This window comes from Canis lupus, chromosome 14 (assembly GCF_003254725.2).
Source record: "Canis lupus dingo isolate Sandy chromosome 14, ASM325472v2, whole genome shotgun sequence".
NCBI lineage: Eukaryota > Metazoa > Chordata > Mammalia > Carnivora > Canidae > Canis > Canis lupus.
In genome coordinates this window covers 55,906,518-55,932,004 of record NC_064256.1, presented here as the reverse complement: position 1 = coordinate 55,932,004, position 25,487 = coordinate 55,906,518, and the positions used below count along the sequence as shown (strand labels likewise).

Here is a 25,487-nt window from a genome sequence, read left to right as displayed (position 1 = left end):
GATGATTCTCTCCTTTAACTTCTACCCTCCTCACTGGCAATTCTTTACTGCCCTTGAAGAAGTCTAAGAACTTTCCTTTCCAAAAGCAAGGTTCTGATAGCACCATTGTATTATCCACCTTATCATGTGAATGTAAAATTTCTGCAAGGGTGAAGTTGGAGACAAGGGCAGGAAGAAGTTTCCTGTTTGGAGGAAGAGAATGATTTGTACCCTCCTTAAAACTGACAGGTAACAGTTTGAGTAAAACATTTATCATCTTAAACAGATTCAATAGGGCTGTACCCTGGCCTTGAGATCATGAACAAATCTGAACGACTTAATGCATATTTCAAATGGCTTGGAAGCAGGCCCAGTAACGGAAAACAGGACGATAAGCATCCTTCCCTCTGTGATGACATGGCATTGCTCTCCTGTTCCAGGAGTGGCCTCAACGAGCAACTGAACACACCAGCCAACAATCACTGTCAGAGAGGACTTTTTTATGCCAAAACCACAATAACTGTGTTTGGCACACACCCTTCCACATTCACATGGGTAATGGTAAATAACCCTAGTCAGGAGATTAACTCATTTGGTTATCCGGGGCACAGTTAACAAATACTCGCCCTGGCAGAGATCTCACAACGGGGTCATGCTGAAAGTCAAGTATTATGAAAGATTCTTTTATAGCAACGGGCAGAAGGTCAATACCTCAACCTTTGACATTAATCCCCACACTGCTCTGTCATCACTCTGCCTTCTGGTGTTCCCTTTCCTCCCCAAGTCTTTCCACTCTATTGCTGGAACCTGAGCTCACGATATACAAATTCCCCCCACTCTTCCATGAAACATTTATGCAACACAAACCTAAGTTCACTGCTTTTCTTGCAGCTAATTCCCCATTCCTCCCGCCCCCCAAAAAAACCTTGTGTCTACCACAAAGAATGTCAGGCTGGCTTCTTCTAGTTCCCCAAAGCACACCCAGGCCATTACTGCTCAGCCCTGCCCTTGGGTGACAGTTCCTCCTCTTCTGAAACTCATGCCATAATGCTCCAGCACTTGCCACCATCATTCAATCATGTTTTCTATCAGGTAACAAGTCCTCATACACTGAGGATTTGGTCACCTGGCTGCATACTTTTTTTTTTTTTTCAAAAATTTATTTTTATTTGAAAGAGAGAGACAGCATGTGGGTGGGGAGGAGCAGAGGGAAACAGAGAATCTCATGCAGACTGCCTATGAGAAGGGAGCCAACTTGGGGCTCGATCTCATGACCCTGAGATCATGACCTGAGCTGAAATCAAGAGTCAGGTGCTTAATCCAGTGAGCCACCCAGGCATCCCTGCATATTCTTACTTTTAACCTCAGGCCCTACTAAGGGGATGGCTGTGGACACAGTAAGAAGTGGTAGGAATCTATATTTTGAAAGTAGAGCCAATAAAATTTGCCTTAGTAAAATCCTATGGATTCTATGTCCAAATATATCTCAAAATCATCCACTTCTCCATGACCACCCCCAATTCTAAACCCTCATCAGGTTTGCCTAGACTGCTATTCTAACTGCTTACCTGGATTCCCGTTCTCATCCTCGCCCTCCATTCTCAACAATGGAGCTAAAAAACATCAGTGAGGTTATACCCGCCCTGCATTACATATGTTAACCAGTTTCCCCTATACTTAACAATGAATCGAAACCCTTATTTCCTGCAAAGCCCTAAGTGACAAAGCTCCTGCCTGCCTTTTCAAGTTCATCTCATTCCGTCCTTCCCCTTACTCACCTCAGACTCTTTTTCATTCTTGTCCAATTCTTTCCAGGGTCTCTGAATGAGCTTTCTCTGTAACAAGTTGTTCTGTAGCCCCTCCTGGTTACCCTCTGTCACAGCAGCCTTTTTATTTTTTTCATAGTGCTCACCACAGTCTGTGATTGTCTTTATCACCCACGTCCCCTCTTCAGTAATAATTGTTTCAAGGCATCTGTAATTGCTGGCTGTCTTGTTCTCCGTGACGTACTGGGTGCCTAGAAGTGGGACCACCACCTTGCAGGCCCTCAACAGACGCCTGTTTTTTTTTTTTTTTTAAATTTTTATTTATTTATGATAGTCACAGAGAGACAGAGAGAGAGAGGCAGAGACATAGGCAGAGGGAGAAGCAGGCTCCATGCACCGGGAGCCTGATGTGGGATTCGATCCCGGGTCTCCAGGATCGCGCCCTGGGCCAAAGGCAGGCGCCAAACCGCTGCGCCACCCAGGGATCCCCAACAGACGCCTGTTTTTGGAAACAATGAATCCATCGTCCCTTCTTACCTTCCTTGCCTCCCTTCCCCCTCTCCCACCTAGAGCCCATGGCTCATCATCTTACCACAAGCACCTGACATCCTTACCTGTCCATTTCACTCACCCAGTAACACCTGACCTTGGGTCAAACCAGATGTCTATCACTTCTGCCCCAACATCCAGGCTGAAGAACACAACTGTAAGGTTTGAAAGAACTAAAATACAATGATCTCCAACTTCTGCGGGGCTGAGACTGCCTAGCACACCTCTAGTAAATGTCTCTGGTGACTTCTCTCCCACATTCCATAACTCCCTCCACAGTCCTCCCAATTAACTCTCAGCAGAACATCTTGTCGTCTAATTGAATCAAGAAAACCAGTCAACAGGAAGGGCCCCCCTCCATTCTTTAGCCCTATCTCTCTATTACAATCCCCACCTGCATCCAGACCTGTGTATCCCTGCCGGCCATGCATGGAACCCCTCCTTTAGACTCTTCCTTCCCTCCTGTGCTCTGGAATTCAACACTGTACACTCCTCAGGACTTCACTCTATCAACGATGCCCCTCTATTGTGTATATATGTTCAACTTCTCCCTTTCTTCTCGGTGTTTTTCCATCAACATCTCAACGTGCTCAGGTTCATGTTCCCTTCTAGTTATGATCACCTCTTTCTTCTCCTTTTATATTTAAAGCCTATTGCAAGAGTCATCTCCAATAGACGTTTACCTCACAGTTGACGATACAATGCCATCTATTTTCAGCCTTTACATCTCACTGATCTTGCTTTAGCCAAATTACCAACCACTTCTTTGGAGTAAGATGTAATAAATATTTTCTCCGTGATAAATATTCACTGAATATGTTATTTATGACAAGTATGATGATAAGAATTGTTCTGATCTCATATTCATTTTCCTTTCTTTATGGTTTTCATAATAGAATATTCTCCTAGATTTTCTATCTACTTCACTAGTCACTTCTTTTCAAGTCTCCTTTCATCAACCTATTCTGCACTCCTCTCCAGTCTTTTTTTTTTTCCTTTAAACTTTATTCACTCTTCCCTAGATGACCTCATCCTCATTTATGGTTTTAATCACCTTCCATGCTGATCATTCCCAGAACTTCTTCCAGCCCAGGTCTCCTCTGCTCAAGGTCTATATATCCCACCACCTACTAGATATTTCCATTGCAATGACCTGCTACTGCAAAAGTAGCATTATCTAAATTCCTCCTGTCCTCCCACCTCCCCCAAACCAGGTATTTATACTACAATCTCAATCCTCATGATGGTACCATTGCCTCTCCAGTTTTCCAAGCTAGAAATTCAAGTCATCCACGAGTTTTCTTGCATGCTCTCTCACACTACAACCAATGCCCTGAACGTAAAAACAAAAACAGAAGAAATTTTTCCAATGGATTTCCAATTTCTTTCAACTCTACCTCTTAAATCTCTCAAACTGGACTTACAATCCACTGAGATTGTTCCACCAAGACCCATTAAGTTAAACCCAGAGCATTTGGATGTGAGTGTTTCTATTACTGAAGAATAGAAGGCAAGATCGAAAAACGAAATTACAGCAGACAAGAGTAACATTTCTATGTTTGTGAAAGGGACATACTGTCAGATGCAGCAGCATAAAATGAACTCTTACTCTTTAGAGAAAAGTCTAAATAAATTTCCCTTTTTGAAATCAGGGGTGTAAGAGAACAGCAAACAGAGTTATTTATTGACACATTGACTCCAAGTCTACACAAGAAGCTGTTACGAGAGCAGCCCAGGTGGCTCAGCAGTTTAGTGCCGCCTTCGGCCCAGGATGTGGTCCTGGAGACCCGGGATCAAGTCCCACATCGGGCTCCCCGCATGGAGCCTGCTTCTCCCTCTGCCTGTGTCTCTGTGTGTGTGTCTCTCTCTCTGTGTCTCTCATGAATAAATAAATAAAATCTTAAAAAAAAAAGAAGCTGGTATACATCCTACACCACTGTAGTAAAAGAACTCAGGAAAAGTTCAAATTGAGATGAAAACTTACAAATTGAGATGAAAAACTAAACAAATATGTCTACCTCCTCTCCCTCCCACAAACCTATGAAAATGATAGGGAAGTGTTACAAAAGAAGAAAAATCTGTATTTGTGATGAAAACAACAGGGATAGGAGGAGTGGCTGGCAGAGCCACTGAATGAGAGATTTTAACAAATTTCTCTAAGACTACTACTTCCCTAAGACAAATTTCCCTAAAGTACAAATGAGACTTGATTAAACCATAGCAGAGAAAGCTGAGGAAGCTGCAGCTCTTCTTCAGAGAGACTCCACACTGGGAGTGGCAGAGACAGAGAGCAAGAGTGGGTTCTCGGACAGTAACCATACATAACTGAACACCTGGCCATATAACAGTTGGGCTGAGCAGCCTTCTCATACCTACCCAAGAGAGCAACAGAAATGAAATCTTGCCTAATCTATAATCAGACAAGCATTTGCTAAAGAAACTTAATAAACTTCCATTTGTTCAGGACAGAAAAGAGCTCTTAAGGTGGGGGGGTTGTGATTCTCAGTCAGGTCTTCACTTTTGCATTTGGTGGGACGTAGGTGGGAAGTACTCCTGTCTATTCCCCACCCAGGCAACTATACATCCATCCATTCGTTCAACAAAATTAAATGAGAAGCTGTCATGTACCAGGGAACAAAATAAAGTTCCTGTCCTTGTGGCGTTTACTTTCTGGTGGAGGTAGGCAATGTAGACAATAAGTAGGTGAACAAATAAATAAGATTTCAAAAATGGAAGGGCAATAAAAAAAAAAAAAAAAGACAGTTGGGACACCTGGGTGGCTCAGCGATTGAGCATCCGCCTTTGGCTCAGGGCATAATTCCAGGGTCCAGAGTTGAGTCCTGCATCAGGCTTGCTGCATGGAGCCTGCTTCTCCTTCTACTTGTGTCTCTGCCTCTTTGTGTGTGTCTCTCATGAATAGATAAAAATAAAATCTTAAAAAAAAAAACAACAGTAATATGATTGAGAATGATAGTGTGAGTATCTATGAGTGTGTGTGCGTGGGGCGGGTGTGGGCCCAATATGCACCGTGCTCCTACACCTGGATATCAGGGAAAGCTCTTCTAAGGTGATATTCTAGGTTAGCTTAAATGACAAGTTGGACCCAGCCCAGTAAGGATCTGGAGCAGAGTACTCCAGGCAAAGACAAGTGTCTGCACAAAGTGCCTAAGGAAGGAACAAGTAAACTAGGAATACTCAAAAAGAACCTAATGTAGCTATAGCCTAGTGAATGAGGGAAAACAAAAGCATAAACTGAATTCGGAAGAGTAAGCAGGGAGTAGATTATATAGGGCCTTATAGGCCTTATAAAGAGTCTGCATTTCATTCTAAATGTAAGAGTAAATCACTAAAGGCTTTTAAGTAGGAACATGACTAGTTCTGATCTGAGTTTTAAAACACATCTCACTACTTCCTGAGAAAGGACTCTACAAGGGCAGGAGCAGAATCCTGGAAACCAACCGCATAGTTCAGATGAAAGATGACAGTGACCTGAATGAGGATCACAGCAGCACAGTTGTACAACTGTGTACACATTTTGGCAGAGAAGCCTACAAGACCTGTACACGTTAACTGAATGTGAAAAGTGAAGCAAAGAGAGGAGTCTAGAGTATTTGAGAACTTTTTTGACTCTACTTAAGCAATAAAAATGTTACTAGTGGGAGAGTATTAGGAGGGTGCCCTACTAGAGACTAAGCTTATATTTAAAGGGCTCCATGAGACTCAGGTCTCAGAAAGTACCGTTGTGCACCCATGGGCTCTTGAATCACAAAAACAGTGTTCCCTGGCCCAGGGAAAGGGAGAAAGCTGTCAGAGTATATGCTCTTCATAAGTAGGACAGACAACTGTCCAGGAAGGAGATATATGTAATACTTTTGCTTCGATTATTAAAAAGGGAAACCCGAGAGACCGAGTTCATTGGCCTCTCTGGTCATCACATGCATCGCTGGCTTTACTGTCTCTATGGTTTCTGTTCCTGCTAGGCCAGGTCAGCCAGTATGTCTGTTTCCAATAGTTGTCTCTCTGTCCATCCTAGAAGTCAACAGCTTCACTGGCTTCTGGTCAGAGGCAGCTCTGCCAAACCAACAGTCAGTCAGATATTGGTCCTTCCTGTACATCTCACAGATACTGCCCTTCCTGTAGATACTCACACACACTATCATTCTCAATTATATTACTGTCTTATTTTTTTAAGATTTTATTTTTATTTATTCAAGAGAGACACAGGTCCTTCCTGTACATCTTCACAGAGGAAAGAGCTGGATAAAGTTTTCCTGGTTGCTATATGAGTCTAGAGAGGGGACAATTATAGGCTAAGTTAAGTGTATCATTAGGGAGAAGATAATATATATTGGTAAGCTTAATAATTGATCAAGAAACATAAATATAAGTATAGATTTTAGTAAGTAGGGACCACAAAAAGAATGAAACAAAAATTTTAAATGTTTAACCAGCAGATCCATTCAGTGGAAGAGAAGAAAGGAAGACAGAAAGTATGACAGATACAAAACATGAAAAACAGCAAAAATGACTAAACGAAATAATAATGACAATAAACACAAATGGGAAAAACATAGCAACCAAAGGTACAAAAGTCTACAATTAGTAAAGACAGTATTTGGCAAAAATTTCACAGATCCAAATGGTCCATCAAAAAGTCACAGAAAATTTGATTATAAAATTTGGAACTGGAGTGGCTCAGTCAGTTAAGCATCCAACCATGATTTTTGGCTCAGGTCATGATCTTAGGGTCCTGAGATTGAGCCTTATGTTGGGCTCTACACTGGGCACGGAGCCTGCTTAAGATTCTCTCTTGCCCTCTCCCTCTGCCCTCCCACCCTTAATATCCATGCACTCTTAAAAAAAAATGGGGGGGTGCCTGGGTGGCTCAGTTGGTTAAGCATCTGACTCTTAGTTTCAGCTCAGGTCATGATCTCAGGGTCCTGGGATTGAGCCTCACATCAGGCTCTGTGCTCTGCATGGAGTCTGCTTGAGATTCTGTCTCTCCCTTGGCCCCTCCCCCTGCTCACGCTCTCTATCTTTCTCCAAAATAAATAAATAAAACCTTAAAAAAAATTGGAACTAAATATAAATCCACATAAGCTAGAACATTCACTTTTAGTACAAGTTAAAAAGAAAATCAAGGCAGGAAAAAAGTAAGAGACAAAAAGAGGGGCATTATATACTCTTAATGCCATGTCAGTAAGACAGAATAATCAACATGAACGCATCTAACAATGTAGCATCAAAATATATAAAGCAACAATTAACTAAGCAATGTAGGAAAAGCAAATAAAGAAAAAATGGTGAATATTCTATCTCTGAATCTTATCTATCTATGAATTCTATCTCTCTGAAACTTATAGAGCAAGCAGACAAAATAAGTTAACATACAGAAGATTCAAATAACATGAATAATAAGTTCAAACTAGTAAATACATACCCACTTTTAAATAGATATAACATTTATAAAAAGTGGCCATATACTAGGCCTCAAAGGAAAGCATCCATAAATTCCCTCCAAATCAGTACTGTATGATCTATGTTCTCTAAGCATAACATTAAAAAAAAAATCACAAATCAATGGCAAGGAACTAAACACATACTATATGGGATAAGATGAAATTGAAAGGGAATACAATTTCAATCAAATTCAATGGTGCTAAGTGTTCAACCTAAAAATTGGTAAAAAAAAAAACAAAAATAAAAAACAAGGCAATAAACACAGGATGAAGGAGGGAAGAGAAAGAACAAAATAGTACAAATATGTGTAGAAAAAAACTGGAATAAAGACAAAAATGTCTTTTTCTGACAAGGCCAATGGCTGAGAAAATAAATAAAACCCAATCCTAGTTCTTTGAAAAGATTAATAAAATAGAAACACCCCTAACAAGGGAAAATAAAAGTAAAAAGCAGCAAAGAAACAGAATACAAACTAAAAAGAGAGGAAAAAAATACATGGTATTTTTTTTTTAAGATTTTATTTATTTATTCGTAGAGACAGAGAGAGAGAGAGGCAGAGACACAGGCAGAGGGAGAAGCAGGCTCCATGCAGAGCCCAATGTGGGACTCGATCCTGGGCCTCCAGGATCACACCCTGGGCCTGTGCAGGCGGCGCTAAACCGCTGCGCCACAGGGGGTGCCCTACATGATATTTTTAAATGATGAAATAATTATGCATAGTTATATGCAATAAATTTGAAATATATATAACATATATAGTGCTTAAAACAGCCTCGTATTGAGATATAAGGGCACAGTCATGTATCACTGATGAGAATTTAAACAGTCATAGACACAGCCATTCTGGAACGTGCACTGACAGGGCATAATGAAATGAAATCCCATACGCATATGCCGTCATATCCGGCAATCCCACTACAAACTATATACTAGAGGTCCCTAGAGCAAAAATGGACGGACCTGAAAAACAGTATTAAGTGAAAATGGTAAGAAACAGAAATCTACACACATGCAAACTAAACATACACATGCCGCTGTATTATATATTTTACAAGATTGTTATGGTTATAGTTTCTCTGCAACCACTTCAGGTGTATCTTGCTGGCATTTTGAAATGGAGTGGTACTTGTGATGAGAGTTCCTCACCAACTGTATTATAGAAGAGAGTCCATCAAACCCAGACGTTCTATTACTCTTTGTCTTTTTAATGGTTTCCTCATCTCAATCAAGCAAAAATTTGCTATGGTCCACAGAAAGATCAAGAAGCAATTATTTAAGATAAAAATGAATATATGTTCTCTCGAATTAACATATTCAAAACTAACCTTCTTAACCTTCCTCCCCTTCACCCCTGCCCCAAAACTGTTCTATCTGCAGGCTTCCACGTCTAACTGATAAAAACTCTTCTCTTTCCAAGACAAAATCCTTAGGACTATCCTTGACTTTTTCTCACAGGGCATATTAATCAATTAGCGAATACTGTTGGCCCTGCATTCAAAACATATCTAGAATCTGACCACTTCTTGCCACCTCCTCTGCTACTGCTCTGGCCCGAGTAGCCATTGTCTCTAACCAAGATTAATATAAGAACCTTCTGATTATCTCCCTGCTTCTCCCTTGCACATAGCATCCTGTAAAAATTAAAAATGGCCTTGTCATTCTTCTGATCAAAACCTTGCAAAGTTCCCCATTTCAGCCAGAGAAAAAGCTGAAATCCTTACTACAGACCACAAACCCTATCCCATTACAGTCCACAAATCCTATCCTGTCCCTCCATCCACCCAGGACTCTTTTGCATACTCCTGCCTCACAGCCTTGGAGCATACATTACATGACTAAATTCTGCACCTCCTTCGGTCTTTGGTAAAATGTCATCTTTTTAAATAGGATGCTCGCTGTGCAAAATGACACATACCAGATCCTATCGAACCTGGGACTTCCATGGCCTCCTTATTCTCTGCCCGCTAGCTTTCCTAATCCTCCTTTTCCTACTTTGCTTTGTTTTTCCCAGAATTTATCAATTTTTTAAATATTACAAAAATATACAATTACTGTGGGTCTTTTTGTGTTTTTTTTTGTTTGTTTGTTTTTTGTCTCTTCTCCCTGCTAGAATGTTAACTGCATAAGGTCAGGGGTCTTTGTTTTTTCACTAATTATACACCTGGCATGAAATGAAATTTAATACATTTTCATTGAATGAATCAAAGGATGAATGGTTCGGTGCAATCTGGGTATCACAAGAATAAACCAGGTCTGTAGGGTAAAAAAGAAAGAGAGAAGATGTGGAACCAGATGTCTATCCGGTGGGCATGAATGGAGCCACTGAATAGAACCAGGATTGAGTACGGGGAAGGTGAAATGCAGAAGAGCAGGACTCCAAGAGAACTGGTTATAGACATAGCTATAAAGCAGAAGCAGAAGATCAATGCCTGGGAAAGGAGGTCAAGAAGAGGAGTTTGGAGGAGGGACGCTAAATCAATCTCCCGGAGGACAGGCCCTGACATGCCTAGAACTGCTCATGGGCCAGCCATATATATCGAAGGTTTCACTCAGCAGTAAATACTACTCACTACCTCAAAAAATCTGGACCCAGCATATGAAAAAGCCTGAGAGTGACAGTTAATGTATCAGTCATGTATTTATTATGTCCAAGTAAGACTTCCGTGTAAATGATAAGAGCTAATGGTAAATAAAATAACACTATTTCTTTTTTTTTTTTTTTTAAGATTTTATTTATTTATTCATGAGACACAGAGAGAGAGAGAGAGAGAGAGAGGCAGAGACACAGGCAGAGGGAGAAGCAGGCTCCATGCAGGGAGCCTGACGTGGGACTCGATCCCGGGTCTCCAGGATCACGCCGTGGGCTGAAAGTGGCGCTAAACCGCTGAGCCACCCGGGCTGCCCCAAATAACACTATTTCTAAACAATTCTCATCTGCGTCGGGGACTAGTTACCATCTGCGCTTCATAGAGTGAATACAGAATACAATGCTGATAAAACCATGGTTCATCCTTACTGATGCAAGTAGGGAAATCAATAATTAATAAAGCCATTTTTGCTCTTAAACACTTTTCCTTTCTATGTAAATCACTAATTGCCAATTATTTACTAAATAAGTCATCTTAGATAACGTTTCAGGCCAATCCAGAAAAACAAGTCATGATAGAAAGCAAGGGTTCATGTAAAGTCTAACTTTGAAGATCAATGAGTTTTTATTTACAGCATTTGCTTTCAAGATTCATTTCTTTCTTTATTTGTAAGTTCAGCAAAGACAGAATCTAGAAACATGCCAACAATCACCACAGGAACACTCACTAGGAATGAACGTATTTCATTGTACAATTTGTTTTTAGTTCAATGATTTATCTGGTTCTCTTAAGAGCCTGAAAGCAACTGTGCTCAACCTGGTTGCCTGAAGGTATTAAAATACTGCTCTTCCCATGCCCCGCCCCCACATAATGGTACTTTACTTCTTTCAACAATCAACTGACCATCTTCTAAATTTATTCATCAGCCAAGTTATCCACAGTAACTCATGACACTTTTAAGGGGGAAAAAAAAAAAGAGGGATATTGATAGAGGGAAATAATGTCTTGCTGAATAGAAAGATAAAAGAAAGGAATAAAACTAGAATTTAAGATTGAGGAAAATGATAAAAGAGAATAGAAATTAACTCCCAAAATACTCATTTAAAGTCTTCCTCCTAGAAAGTTTTTTCCAAAAAATTGTTTTATGCAATAAAAACAGAATTTCTGTTACAGAATATTCCCTAAAATGAGATTTTAAAACAACTTGGGAATGGCATAGTAGTTCTCTTTTACAAATCACTGATTTTATGAAGGTTTTTCTTCATGATCATAAGTAGGCAAAAATGCAAATCGACAGTCCTTAATGCTCCAAAGGCTCTGATTAGTCCCAGAGGTGTATATTTTCTAAAGTATGCTTTCAACAGAAGTGCTACTCTTCACAAATCATCTAAAGGGCATCCTCTTACTATTAGTGCTGTTAAATTAATCCTCAAAAGTCAATTGCTCCCACCATAGGATACCACTAATGACCTAAAAGGGATATATAATGAACATCTATAATAATTCTCTAAATATAACTCACTTTAATTTACATTAATTTAAAAATAATGTTACTTCCCTAGGGAATGTATATGCATAGTAATAAACAAGTCACAGGTTTGTTTTAAGCTCAAATTTTAGGTAGGTGGATTTTTTTTCTTTGATATCCACATTTCTACCCTATTTTTAGAGAGAATGAAAATATATACAGAATACCTATATTTTGCTTTTATAGAATATGACCTGGTATTGTGGATGGCACTATGTCCTCCCAAAAGAAATTTTGAAGTCCTAACCCCTGGATTCTGTGAATGTGACTTTATTCGGAAACAGGGTCTTTGTGGATGTAACAAATTAAGGTGAGGTCATATATCCAATTCTAAATCCAACATGAGTGGTGTCCTTACAAGAAGATGGAAATTTGACCACAAAGACACAGATAAACAGCAAGAAAGAATGCCACGTGAAGACAGAGGCAGAGATTGGAGTGATATGCCTACACGTCAAGGAACGCCAAGGATTGGCAAGAACGGACTCTTTCCTAGAGCCTTTACAGGGAGTATGGCCCCGCCCACACCTTGGTTTCAGACTTTCTGGTCTTCATGACTGTGAGAGAATACACTTCTGTTCTTTAAGCCACCAAGTTTGGGGTACTTTCCTATGGATTGTGACACTCTAGGAGAATGAAGAGAAGCCTGGTCTCCTAAAAAGCAAGTAAATAAAATGTTTCAAGAAGGTTGTGATGATCTGTGTCAAATGAGAGGCCAACCTATTGAAAGAGGCAGTGCTGCAGAAAGAGTGAAAGAAGAATGAGGGAGAATGACACAGAGATCTGCAGAAAACTACAAAAGAGCGGGGAAACAGGTGATAAAGTCTGAGGGCCTATGGTCGATTGTCAAAGGAGCTGTGGATTTTAGGGAAGAGAGGCAAAAAGTGGTGTGGAAGCATGCACAAGGGGCAAGGAAGGTCACTACCCCACCTCAGGCCCTCATGTTCTCCCCCTCTCTCTCCTCACTCCAACCACAATCCCACCGAAATCTTCAAGTTCATTTACTCTTCATGCCCTGGAGTATCTCTTTGGGTAATCCCATCTAAGACATACAGCCTCCCAAACCAGCCTGGTCCCAGGAACTGATCAATTCTAGGGATGCTTTAGAATGATGTGCTCGGGACGCCTGGATGGCTCAGTGGTTGAGCGTCTGCCTTTGGCCCAGGGCGTGATCCTGGTCCCGGAATCGAGTCCCACACATCGGGCTCCCGATGGGGAGCCTGCTTCTCCCTCTGCCTCTCTCTCTCTCTCTCTCTCTGTCTCTCGTGAATAAATAAATAAAATCTTAAAAAACAAAAACAAAAACACTGTGCTCACAGTAGTAGGAGCTCAGACTACCAACAGTAAGACTGAATAAAAACCCAATGTCTGCCCCAAAACAGATACACTCGCTTTAGGATTCTCCAAGTCAGTGGTTTTTAACAGGAATGATTTTGCCCCCCAGGAGATATCTAGGGATATTTTTAGTTGTCACACTGGAGAGTAACAAGGGGGCAGGTTGCTATGGTATCTGGTGGGTAGAGGCCAGGCATGCTGCTAAATACCCTACAAGGCACAGAATATCCACAACAAAGACTTACAGGCCTAAAATGTCAATCGAACAAAGACTGAGAAGCCCTACTCTAGACCAAATGACCTGGAGCAAGAGGAGCTCTTAGGTTCTTTCCTATGGGCAAGCAATCCCATCCGTGCCAGTTTCTCTACGATAGTTCTGACAGGGTATGGCTAAGGGGGCCAAACAGTCAGCCTTATGAATTCCATTCCAAATCTACTCAAATAGGGCCAGGAAAACTAGGGGGGTGGGGTGGGGGGGGGACAACAACAAAAGTTGAGGTTAGCTAAAAAGTAAAAAGTTAAAAAGAAAGAAGAAATTGTGTCCTATATCAAATGTTAAAGAGGCAAGATTAAAATTAGAACAAAAAGACTTTTCTTTAAACTTAAAAAAGCAGAAAATGCAACTCTTTTCATTTTGAATAATAAATAATACCATATAGTAAAATTCAAAAGCCAGCATGCTCTCTGGCAGCTCTACCCACTGCCAAAAACATTCCTTCAATAAGGTGCTTCCATATTCTTGACTGCAAAAGGAAGCTAATTAGAGGTTTTTTTTTTGAGAAAACATCTTGAGACTTCAAAGTAATTAATCTGTTGTTTTTATTTTTTTTATATTTATGTGCTGCTTTTAAAATGAGAAGCCATGAATCTTGACATTAAGGAACTTCCGTGTTCTCACTTCATTAATATTTTACTCACAGTATCAATATTTTATTAGATCCATAATCATCTACAGTTGGCCTTCCCAGAATTCCCATTCGTTCTCTTTCAGGCTATCTCACCAATTAACAGTTTCCCTTCCTGAAGGGATTTCCAGGGAATTGTTTTTGAAGAGTCTACTTTCTACAGGGAAGGCATTCTGACTCTACCATTTCTGGTTCCACCTTAAAATCCGCTCCAGGAAGGTTTCAACCAATGCACAGAGGGTGGGACTACTGTGTCTTAAGGAGAAATTAGATCCTCCTGCCTTAATGCTTCATCAGCAAGGCTGCCTGGAATCCAGCGTGTGTTTTATCAGGGGAAACCTTTGCAGCAAGATGGTTTATGTGCATATTATTAAGGCAGTAAACCCCCACTGAAGTTCCCATTTATGTGTGACCCCTGACCTGAGAAGAGTCAGGTCTGACCATCAATTGTCTCCCACCAGGTTGAAACCAGATGCAGCTTCAATAGACAGAGAGGTCCTCAACCTCCGCTCCTCCGTTCAGGTGCCAGGAGTTTGTAAAGAAAAGAGCACTATGAATATTTCTCTTAGAAACACATCTGCACAATGTCCCACAGTGTCCCTCCCAGGACTGGTACAAGAGTAGGGCCCATACCTACTGGATGCTCTATACACCCAGTCAAAAGGCAACATGTATTGGTATTCCAGTAACACAACAGATTTTTTTTTTAAGGAAAGTAGCCCAAGAAATACATATATAAATACAGATACACATGTACATATATCTGTGTGTGTGTACAGAGAGAAAAAGAGATTGCTTGACTTACTGTTAGATAAATTCAAGAAAAAAAATCAGAAATATCTCAAAATGTCCATCAGGGGAATGGTCAAGCAAATTACATCATACTTACATAATGGAGGAAAAAATAGGGGAAAAAAAATGTAAGCCTGTCTATCATATGCTAAGTGTGTTCGTATTATTTTATTTCATTCTCCTCATTTTTCCATCAATTACCCTTTTAGGTAAGAGTCACTAACCACAATTTACAAAAGACAAATGAAAAGCCCGTAAAAGAAGGCAGTTGCCCTGGGTCACAGAGCTAGTAAAGAGCAAAGCTGAGACTCACATCTAAGTTTTCTTACTCTCTGCCCAGCGCTTATTCTTACTCTCTGCATCCCAGATTTTTCTCCCAAGATCTATATTTGGACTAAGTCAAATAAATGGAATTGTAAATATAAAATAATGTTAAAGGACAGCCAGGATGGCTCAGTGGTTTAGCGCCGCCTCCGGCCCAGGGTGTGATCCTGGAGACCCGGGATCGAGTCCCACGTCGGGCTTCCTGTGTGGAGCCTGCTTCTCCCTCTGCCTATGTTTCTGCCTCTCTCTGTGTGTCTCTCATAAATAAATAAATAAATAAATAAATAAATAAATAAATAAATAAATAAATAAATAAATAAAAAAATCTTTTAAAAATAAAATAAAATAGTGTTAAATAAAAGTCAAACCATAGCATAGCTGTATGGGTTTTAATCATGTGAAACCGTATATGCACATACTACAACTGATGACCATCGGAATGAGACTGACAGAAAAAACTGGAATTAAAATCACCCCAATTCGTTTCTCCTATGAAATTGCTTCAGCATATAATAAAGAAAATCACCAATATCTGCTCCTTCGTGCATGCCCGTCCCAAGCTAAACCAAGGTTAAGATGAGGCGGTAAATTTAAAACGCCTTGTTAGAAGGCTGAATGTGGCTGGGCCAGTTTAAGATAAATATCCCATCCTTCATAAAATTTTCAACTCTTTCAGAGACAAAGAAACTGGTCGATTTTTTACACTAGGTCAAAAGATGAAATTTCTCTGCAACTTAAAAAGCTTTGAGAGCAAGTTCATGTCTCTACAGAACTCTCCTTTTATAAAAATTAGCACTTATACTATATAACAAACATTCTTTAAATTCTTCCTCCAACCAAAAGAACTTAATCCTGGGACAACCCCTTTGCAGTGGCTTTGCCCATGAAGCATCTATCACCTTCAGTCAAACAGAATTATCTTGAAATCTCCCTCCTCTTGTTCCTCTCCTCGGGTTTGGGGGGTATCATGCTGCTTTATGGAGGAGCCAGACCCAGGCACAGATCCCACTCGACCTCCACATTACGCTGTAAGTTGCAGAAATAACTAGGGGTGGGCCTGGAGTGCAGCCGCCCCATGCCAGAGCAACTGGGAATTTATATGAATAACTGCCCTTCCAGGGATAAACTGACAAAAGGCTCACTAGGTTTACACAGTCCTGTTCTCAAACCCAAAAGCTGAGAACTGGGCAAGATGCCACTTTTATCTTGCCCCTTGGTTCTTTCAATTTTATAAGAGGAGGTTACCTGTGTCTCCTGACTTTGGGAAGACAGTAGATGCATGAAATGTTGGCAAAAGTTTTCTGAAATTGTTTTTAAAAAGAAAATGGTTTATAAATACAATTCCCATTGGTGTCCTTTCTTTATGAAAAAATAAGAAATATTTTAGGAAATGTGGAAGTCAAAGTTCCTCTATCGGTTTGCCTAAAAACCACCGTTTTATCGAGTAATAACCTCCCTTAGTTCCCTTTCATTTTAAAACTCTTAGCTATTTCCTCTCTTCTTCTGTTGACTACTACTAATAAAATATCCTGATTCAAGAATCTAGGAAAATGCTTGAAATGACTTCAATCAGATTAGATCATACTATTATTAAACTTGAGGGGAGCAATTAGATCCACAGTTTATTCAAATCTTCCTAACACCATACACACACAAAAAGTCAGTTAGCTAAAATGGCTGATGTCATTCTTGGCTTCTGGCTACAGCTCCAGAGGTTTTATTACAAGGACATGTACTGACACTTCCTTAAATATGCCAGTCACTCTATGGAAAGCTCTGCATATATTATCTCATTTAATCTTCACGACAATCCTAAGCAGTCATTATTTTTGTTATTAATATTGTTACTGTTAAAGTTCTCACTATCTATTCCCATTTTATAGATGAGGAAGCAGGCGCAGAGCAGTGAGTCACTTGCCCAACCAAGATCACTCATCTAATACACTGGGAGCTAGAGCTGAATCCCAGACTGGCCGCTCCAGCACCCACAGGACCACTGCACCATCACTGGTGCTCTCTGCTAAAGGCTATTCAGTCAGCTCCTCCTCTCTAAGTCAGGTGCATTGCTACTGTTCCCAAACACAAATTCAAACTCACATCTCTCATCATTTTCACTGCTTCCCTGGTCCTCCCGAGTCTTCTGGCACACATTGCTAGCCTTCTTTTGATGTAGACCAAGACATTGGTATCTCGTCCTGAAGAAGGAAATATAAAATACCAAAATTTAAAAATACAAAAGCTTTCAGTTGAGTAGCAAGAAAAAATACAAAGGTCCATTTGCCATGCCCTTAAAGGAAAACCTCAGAGAGAACAGAGTGCTCCTCTGGCTTTTTCTTAGTGCCAGGAGCACTGACAGTAACTGTGCTAATAGTAAAATGCATACAGTGTAGTCAAGGTGCTTAGATTTCCAAAGGTCAATTCACATGACTGATTACCTAATCCATGCCTTTGAATCAGGATGTTGAATATTTGATAAATAAAATCATCTGCCACAAAGTGCTGGGAAAATGAACATACCCACAATGAATGTGGTTTATAAGCAAGAATTCCATATTCTTCAAATCTGCATGCTTTTGGTGGAGATGCAAAGAGGTGAATCTCAGGTTGCATCTTGATGAACTATTTTTTTTCCTTCTTGACATTAAAGTCTGGAGAAGCCTCATCTTGAACTTCTGTTTTATATTATTCTTCCTCTAACACCAGTGACATCATAATCATCTCCAGGTCCCCGAAGCAGTGTATTTTAGATGGCAATATAACACATTCCAGATATGACAATAGAGTACGCAACAAAATGAAAACTACCCTAGTGTTAGAGAAAGCACTGACAAGCTAACTGGTTATAATAATAGTCACTAAAATGGCTCTTAAAAAGTACATTAACGACTTCTCATCTTAATCTTTTATTTAATTATGTGTCTTTTTGGATAGGTTTCTAGACCAGTGAGAACATGCATGCATTTAATCCTCAATAAAATTACCATGTTTTAGAAAAATATGACACACCTGTTATAGATTAAGTACATGTATAATATGCAGCTATTAAAAGATGTTAAGACCCAAGTCCTAACATTTCAAGTTTTAAACAATGAGAACAAGATGTGTGCTGAAAATCTGCCAAGTGCCTACAAATTATTTTAAAGATGTGATTATATTTTTTGGATCGATTTAGGCAATAGGTTGAAAGGATTTAATTTACAGAAGAAAAGAAATAAAGAAAATTTCTAAGGTTATAGATAATGTAATTTTATGTGTTAATTCTCATTTAGTTCACAAAATAGATATTACTATACAATGCCTACAAAATTCATTTAAAAAAAAAAAAAGGCAAGATACAGATGTGATTAGAGACTTGATTAACATACATACTGCAGAATGCAAATAAAACTCATGTATTATTATGTTGTGTGGGCATACTCATGTATATACACAAAGATCAAGGATCTCACTTGATCTTTCCTAAGGACTAATGCACTCAGTCTCTGCACCAAATCCAAGTTTAGCACTAAAATTCAATTTTATAATCTCAAATACGAAGGAGATGTAGTCCTACTCTCCAAGATGCAGGTGGGAAAAATGAGGTGAGAAATTCTACCCGAAGGAAACAACCTGAAGTCTGAATGGACAATGGAAGGATTATTACATTTCTACTTTAGACAATCAAAAATCTGACAAGTCAGAGGCTCCAGGTATTCCAGAAATGATTTTGTTGTCTTGTTTTTATACCCTTCCCCCCAAAATATCAACTGATCCTCTGTTTACTAAAGTGAAAGACCTCATTTTAAACAGGAATTTTAAATAAAAGCGGTCACTATTTTTAATATAAAAAGGATAAATAACTAGGAACTCAGCTTTTTTAATCTCTGGAAACCAATACAAATGAGCTAAATACTGAGATAATCACCAATAACTGTGATTTTCTTAGTTGTCCTATTTAAACCCATGCTGCAGAAGACTTGGAAGAGAAAATCTCTGATTACATTAACACGAATTTAAGTCCTGTTTCCCAAGTAGGCCTTATCTAACTTATGAGGCAGAGAAATAACTAATAAACAGAAATACATAAGAATTCTGAGGAGAAAAAAGGTTACCATCAAAGCTTATTACCATTTATTTCTGGAGTTAAGAATCTAAAGACTAGGAAAGAGAATCTGAAAATGAATGTGAACAGTAATGAAGCTATAAATTAATTATGCAATGTGCTCTTATGGGAAGGAAAAAAATTAATAGAAAGGAAAAAGGAAGAAAAGAAAAGAAAGAAAGAAAGAAAGAAAGAAAGAAAGAAAGAAAGAAAGAAGAAAGAAAGAAAGAAAAAGAAAGAAAGGAGAAAGAAAAAGAGAAAGAAAAAGAAAAAAAAGAAAGAAAAACTAGTATTTACTCTCATCTATGAGAATCACATTTTGAACTGGCCTAAACCTCTCGTTCCGATTAATCATGTCACAGTCTGACCCCCCCAACACGTCAGCCTGGAGAAAGCCTTACTATGTTGGGCTTCGTACTGGGACCCGTGATGCTGTAGCTGCTGTGAACGCCGATAACAGCCGTCTCCAGCCTTCAGGGCCTGCTTGAACAGCTTTTCTGCTTCAGCAATGGTCGTTGCTTCCTCTTCAGCCAAGAGAATATAAGCAGTCGCACACCTGTCCATTCAGATAATAGCCACCATCAATTACAAATCCAAGGACACTGTAGCAGCTGTAGGAGTGCATGCAGAAGGGCAAGGAGTTATGCCAAAACATGCAGAGTGGCCAACTGGTTCATGCACCCCTGGTTTGTAGTTGTTGACACAAAAATAATGACACAAAAGAAATGTCTCTATTTTAGCTTGAAAGGTAGGATGTGTAGTGTTAGGAACGTGGGGCTCACAAGGGGACTCTGCCCCTTATTAGTGTATCACTTTGGGCAAGTTATTACTCTGCCTCCCTGCTGGAGCACGACATGGAATCTAACTGTTCACAGTGTTGTTGCGAAGGTTAAGTAAGGTGATGCATGTGAAGTGCTTAGTACAGTAGCTGGCACGGGGTCCACACTCAGTAAGCGTCAACTGACGCAGGCAATGACAATAGCTGTTGTGGAAGATCTCCTTCCAGCTCTCAAGGTTTGAGAGCCTACAGAAAGTTTCCTTCTATTTACTAAACACGAATTCTTTCCAGTCTAAAGATTTCTTCAGAATGATAAGTTCATTAAATCAGATCAGTTACTCATTAAAAAAAAAAACAAAAACAAAAAAAAACCAGCGCTTCACCATCTCATTATAGTCAGCACTGATTTTCTGGTCAGAGAACACTAGAAGAACCTACAGGTAATGTTATTTCTGCAGAGCTCAAAATCTGATTCCGCCTCAGCAGTGAACAAGAGTTCATCCATCTCACGCCTTTAACAGTAAGAGCTACCACCTGTTGCTTAGTAGACGGTAAGCACTGTACCAGGCACTTAACATATATCGTCTCATTTAATCCTTTCAACAACCTCTAAGGTAGGAAGCCAGAAAGGATAAGCAGTTAACTAACAAACAAGGGGAACTCTTGGAAATCTCAACCTTCCCAATCATATCATAACAACCCAACCGCCAAAGAAAGGGAATGTAACAGGAAACGGTGAGGCCGGGGCAGACCATACAGGTCCCGATCTGCACGGATCCCTTTGCTTCCCTTCTTCTCCACCACCTCTCTTGTGGTCATTTCCCTACTTATCAGAATCTCCATCAGACCACAAGAGAGAAAATAAACAGAGAGTGAAACCAAATGTTACTTTTACTGCTCATAAACTACGGCAGCCCAGCTAGAAAAGGAGGCTGAACTTACAGCTAATGGGAGGTTTGGGGTTACCAGTCAATCTTAGCCTTGAGGAGGGGTCTTGTCAATTCTTTAGTCAATCCCTCTAATTTCATGCAGGACTGATCAATGGGGCTTTAAACATAATGTAGTGCTGTAGGGAGAAACAATGCCCAGAAAAATGCTGTAAAACCAATTACTATGGAGGGCAGCAGATATATGGCTCAGAAAGAACAATCATGATGCAGAAACTGCCCAGCGATTCACTGGAGAAAACTGGGACAGGCATCAGGAAGCAACATTTAAGGCTTCAGATGCTGACATATAAATATGGGTCAAGGGTAATGAAGTGAAAATTGAGACTATAATACTGAGTGGTAGATATAGTATCAGAGGAATTAGCTGTAAGATTATAGTCAGTGGGCTGGGAATTCAAGACAGGTTAGGGCAAGTTGCTTGCTTTATTTATTTATATTTCAAACAGTATTCTTAGGAGGAGAGGCAGAGTAGCACTACTAGCCAAGAAAACATATATCTATGTGGAAAGTCATGAGTCTGGGGTAGAAACATGCTAAGAGCTTGTGAGTGAAGGAGAAAGGAAAGAGCAATAGAAGTGCTAATGGTTGGGGAGTACAGAACGACTGCTCAGCTCGATGGAAGATATAGATGATGCATCCTTGTCACAACACAGTACACATACAGAAGCAAGAAAGTATGGTGATGGGGGTGTCAACCATCCAGATATCTGCTAGAAGAAGTCTCATTTGGTTAGAAGTAGGGCACCCGACAGGTTCTTGACTTACTTTGGTAACAATTTTATCTCCCAGATGGTAGAGGAAGCAATTAGGGGAACTTCAACTCTGGACCTAATTCTGACCAAGAAGAAAAAAATAGTTGGTGAAATGGAAATTGATAGGAACATTCAGAGAGAGTTACTATGTCATTTTGGAGTTCAGGGTAATCAAAGAGGGTAAGGTGGACTTTCAAAAACTTCAAAGAAAAGAGGTATGATTCAATGGCATGAGACTCCGAAGGAAAAAAAAAAAAAAATGGTGTAAGAGGGTTGGGCAGCTTCCAAATGTCCAGCTGTAACCGTAGTCACAAATGAGCCTCTCAGGAAGAAAAGAGGGGTGACAATAGAGTAACCAATACGGCTGCACAGAGATCTCTCACAAGGTCAGATTTTTAAAGGACATGTAAAAAAAGATGGAAAGAAGGCATGTAATGAAGGACTACAAGAGAGTGGAATGAGCTAGTAAGAGTAATGTCAGGAGAGCTAAAACTCCAAATTAGCTGAGGCTTGCAAAGCAAAATAAAGACAAAACAACATGCCAGAGACAACCATCTATTCCCCGTTTTTAAATTATGTTTAAAGCCCTATTACCACCCCCATTTCTCTACGACCATGGCAAAAATAAATAAGCAAAAAAGACAAACAACACAACAACCACATCAAAACAAGAAAAGTTTATAGTTAGTAGCAGCAGATAATAGAGAGAAAGCAAAACTCTCTAACTCCTATATTTTTCTCTGGCTTCTCTATCAAGGAGCATGATGGTCAGGCTGGAAAAGGGAGAAGAAATTAAACTCTAATGTGGGTACAAAGATGTAAGATAGCAAATAACTGATCTATTTTAAATGAAATACTGTGCTGGGATGGGCAAATCCCAGGAAGCCAACAGACCCCATAGGCAGGCCATGGAAGTGCTCTCTGTGGATAGTTAAGGAATCACAAAGAATAGACAGGTGCTAGAAGAATGAGATGACAAATGCAATAAAAATGTTCAAAAAGGGAAGAAGGGAGACTTCCCAAACTACAGAACAGTGACTGGGAAAGATATTCTAATGGATTATTAAAGGGATGGGCTCCAAGCATTTTTAAAAGAGAGTCGTGAACACTAGAAGCTAGCTTCAACCCAATAAGAATAAATAAATCAGGTTGTGCTAGCTTAATTTACTTTAAAGAATTTTGCTGCACAGTAAAGATCCACAGCTACAACTGGCATTCTTAAGATCAAAATGCAGAAATATGAGCTGAATACAGTGCAACTTGGGTGGCTTAGTAATTGGTTGAACAATACCGAAGGATGAGGAGTCATGAAGACATGAACCTGGAGGATAGTTTGTATGTCACGTCACAGGGCTCTATCCCTGATCCTGACATGTTTATCAGAAACATGGATGACACACAGAAGGCAGGCATATCAAATTTGTAGATGACAAGAAACTGGAAAATAAATATGTTGTATGGACAGAATCAGAAACCAAATAGATCAACAGGTTACAATGGCAGGATTTCCAACTCTCGAGTGAATCTTGTTTCTAAGACCTCCGAAGAAGATTCTGTAACCTTCTTCAAAAAAAAAAATCATAAAATAGTTTAACAATGACCACTTGGCAGGGAGAGTGTCGAGGTGATTCAAGCACCAGATGGGTGGTTGAGCTAAATGACCTTTAAGGTCTCTGCCAACCCTGAGATTTTATGACTCCAGTTTTAAGAACCTTTCCCATTTTCTGAGATCTCCAGAAGATATTTCTCAGGCTTCCTTGGTAACCCAAAGCATGTTTGACAACACTAAAGGCAGCATTTCTTCTTATCTTTGTCTTGATCTTGAAATACTTTTAAAGTGTAATTTTTTTCACCTTGTGTTTTTGTTATCTTTTCCCCAGTAGCTCTACCTAAAAACTGTGATGGCACAGAGGAGCATTCTACATCTGAAAAAAAGTCTCCCCATCAATATGTTTTAGATATGTCAAGAACCGTATTTGTTTTAGGTTTTTACAGTATCCCACAGGTAGTCCTTAAAGGGCTAGCTAGCCCTTGGAGGCTGTTTAAGTTAGGGTCACAACAAAGCCACTAAACTGCTCTCTAAGAGGACTAAACCCACCATCAAAAAAATTTTTTTGACAAATTAATAACCCCCTCCAAACAATTCTCAAGTCCAAATGCATAATTTCATGTAAGTATCCCATCCATGAATACATTCCGCAAAGGATAAGGTTTTCTTTTTTAAAAGCAAGAGTTTCCCCCCACTTACTCATTTATCTCTAAGGCTTCATGAGCTGCAGAAATCCTAGCTTGGGGGTTTCTCTCTCTCCAGGCTTTCTGCATTACTGTTTTAGAAAAAGAGAAAAAAGCAAGTCCATCAATACACATAATTTGGAAGACTCAACACAGGACAATAGTTAAATAAATAGCTTTCAGCCTGAATACAAGACAGTATTTCACTTACTAAGATCAGCCCAAATCTCCAAAGTCACACAAATACTCTCTAATTTGCTATTCTCGTCGTGTCCTTCAGTTGATGATATCAAACCCTTCTTGCGCTCATAAAATTACAGATCTAAATCTTATAGGTTAATCCGTGGTCTATAATTTCAGAGATTTAATCTTGATTAAGATTTTTTTTTTTACTGAAGTACTAGTTGATTCACAATGTTACAGTAGTTTCAAGTGTAACATAGTGATTCTCCAAGTCTATATGTTACGCTATGCTCATCACACTGCTTATGGTTTCTTAATCAAGAAAGGAAAAGATATTCTAAGACAGATTTAATATCTCTTTTGCTCATTAGTGTCATTTGTTGTTAAGACACATATATTATTTTACCTCTTTTGAGATGAGATTGCTAATAATCTCTTCCTTCTACTTAGACACAACATAATTTCTATTGCTTATTTTCTCAAACTCTATAGGCTCTGGGTATTAGGACATTTTAAAACCATTTGAAGAATTAGGAGTTGGGTCAGAAAAAAAGTGCTTTGGCCTTTTGCTTAGTATGTCTGTTTCCAAAGTTTGCAGCAAACAGTTTTTATACACACACATACACACACACACAGTGGAAAGGTCAATGTCTGGAATATTTATTGGACTATGATGTTCCACCATGGCAAAGAGTACCTTTAAAAAAAAAAAAGTGACAGTCTTCATATTTGTTTTATATATATGTATATATTTGTTTTATATATATATATATATATATATCTTCTTAGTTTCTTAGGTGTATGTACATATACCTCTTTTTAAAGATTTTTTTCATCTATTTATTTTAGGTCTGATAATTTAAAAAATATGAGTGGAATTATTTGTATCTCAAACAATGTGAAATGTATGCCAAACAAAAGCCTTTTCTAGGATGGAAAACAAATATGGATTCCAACAGCTAAAGCCATGCTTCCACTCAATGCTAGTGAACCTATAAATAGGCATACAAATCACTACAATATATTCATTTATCATTTACATTCACTGAATCCCAATTTCTAATTACAGTATCATCAGAGAGACATGACCCTTCATCCTACCTCAAGCAAGGATTCAATTATCTTCATATAAGATTGATATTTGTTGAAAATGTAAATCCAATGTCAGTATATTTTTCTAAACAGTATTTTAAATTTTAAAAAGAAGACTCATTTCTACATTGATACTTCATTGTGATAAATCCTTTATTTAAGTGTCATAATTCTGGGTTCTATTAGTCAATCT

General features: G+C 39.2%; 1 protein-coding gene across 15 annotated transcripts in view; it reads right to left on the bottom strand.

The window, feature by feature from the left end:
* ST7 (suppression of tumorigenicity 7) overlaps window positions 1-25,487 on the bottom strand; it is a 241,122-nt gene that overhangs the window by 70,590 nt on the left and 145,045 nt on the right. For 11 of the 15 annotated variants that reach the window (XR_003143234.3, XM_025464753.3, XM_025464759.3 and 8 more), the window contains exons 6-9: window positions 24,036-24,111; window positions 21,801-21,869; window positions 19,709-19,863; window positions 17,324-17,421 (exon numbers count right to left, since the gene is read on the bottom strand). Coding sequence is in view for 14 of the 15 variants with exons in the window: in XM_025464753.3 (XP_025320538.1) it covers window positions 17,324-17,421; window positions 19,709-19,863; window positions 21,801-21,869; window positions 24,036-24,111 (398 nt within the window). In the remaining variant the exon portion in view is untranslated. The remainder of the gene's footprint in view (window positions 1-17,323; window positions 17,422-19,708; window positions 19,864-21,800; window positions 21,870-24,035; window positions 24,112-25,487) is intronic. The other 4 variants (XM_025464754.3, XM_025464755.3, XM_049093847.1 and 1 more) reach the window with 1 other exon arrangement.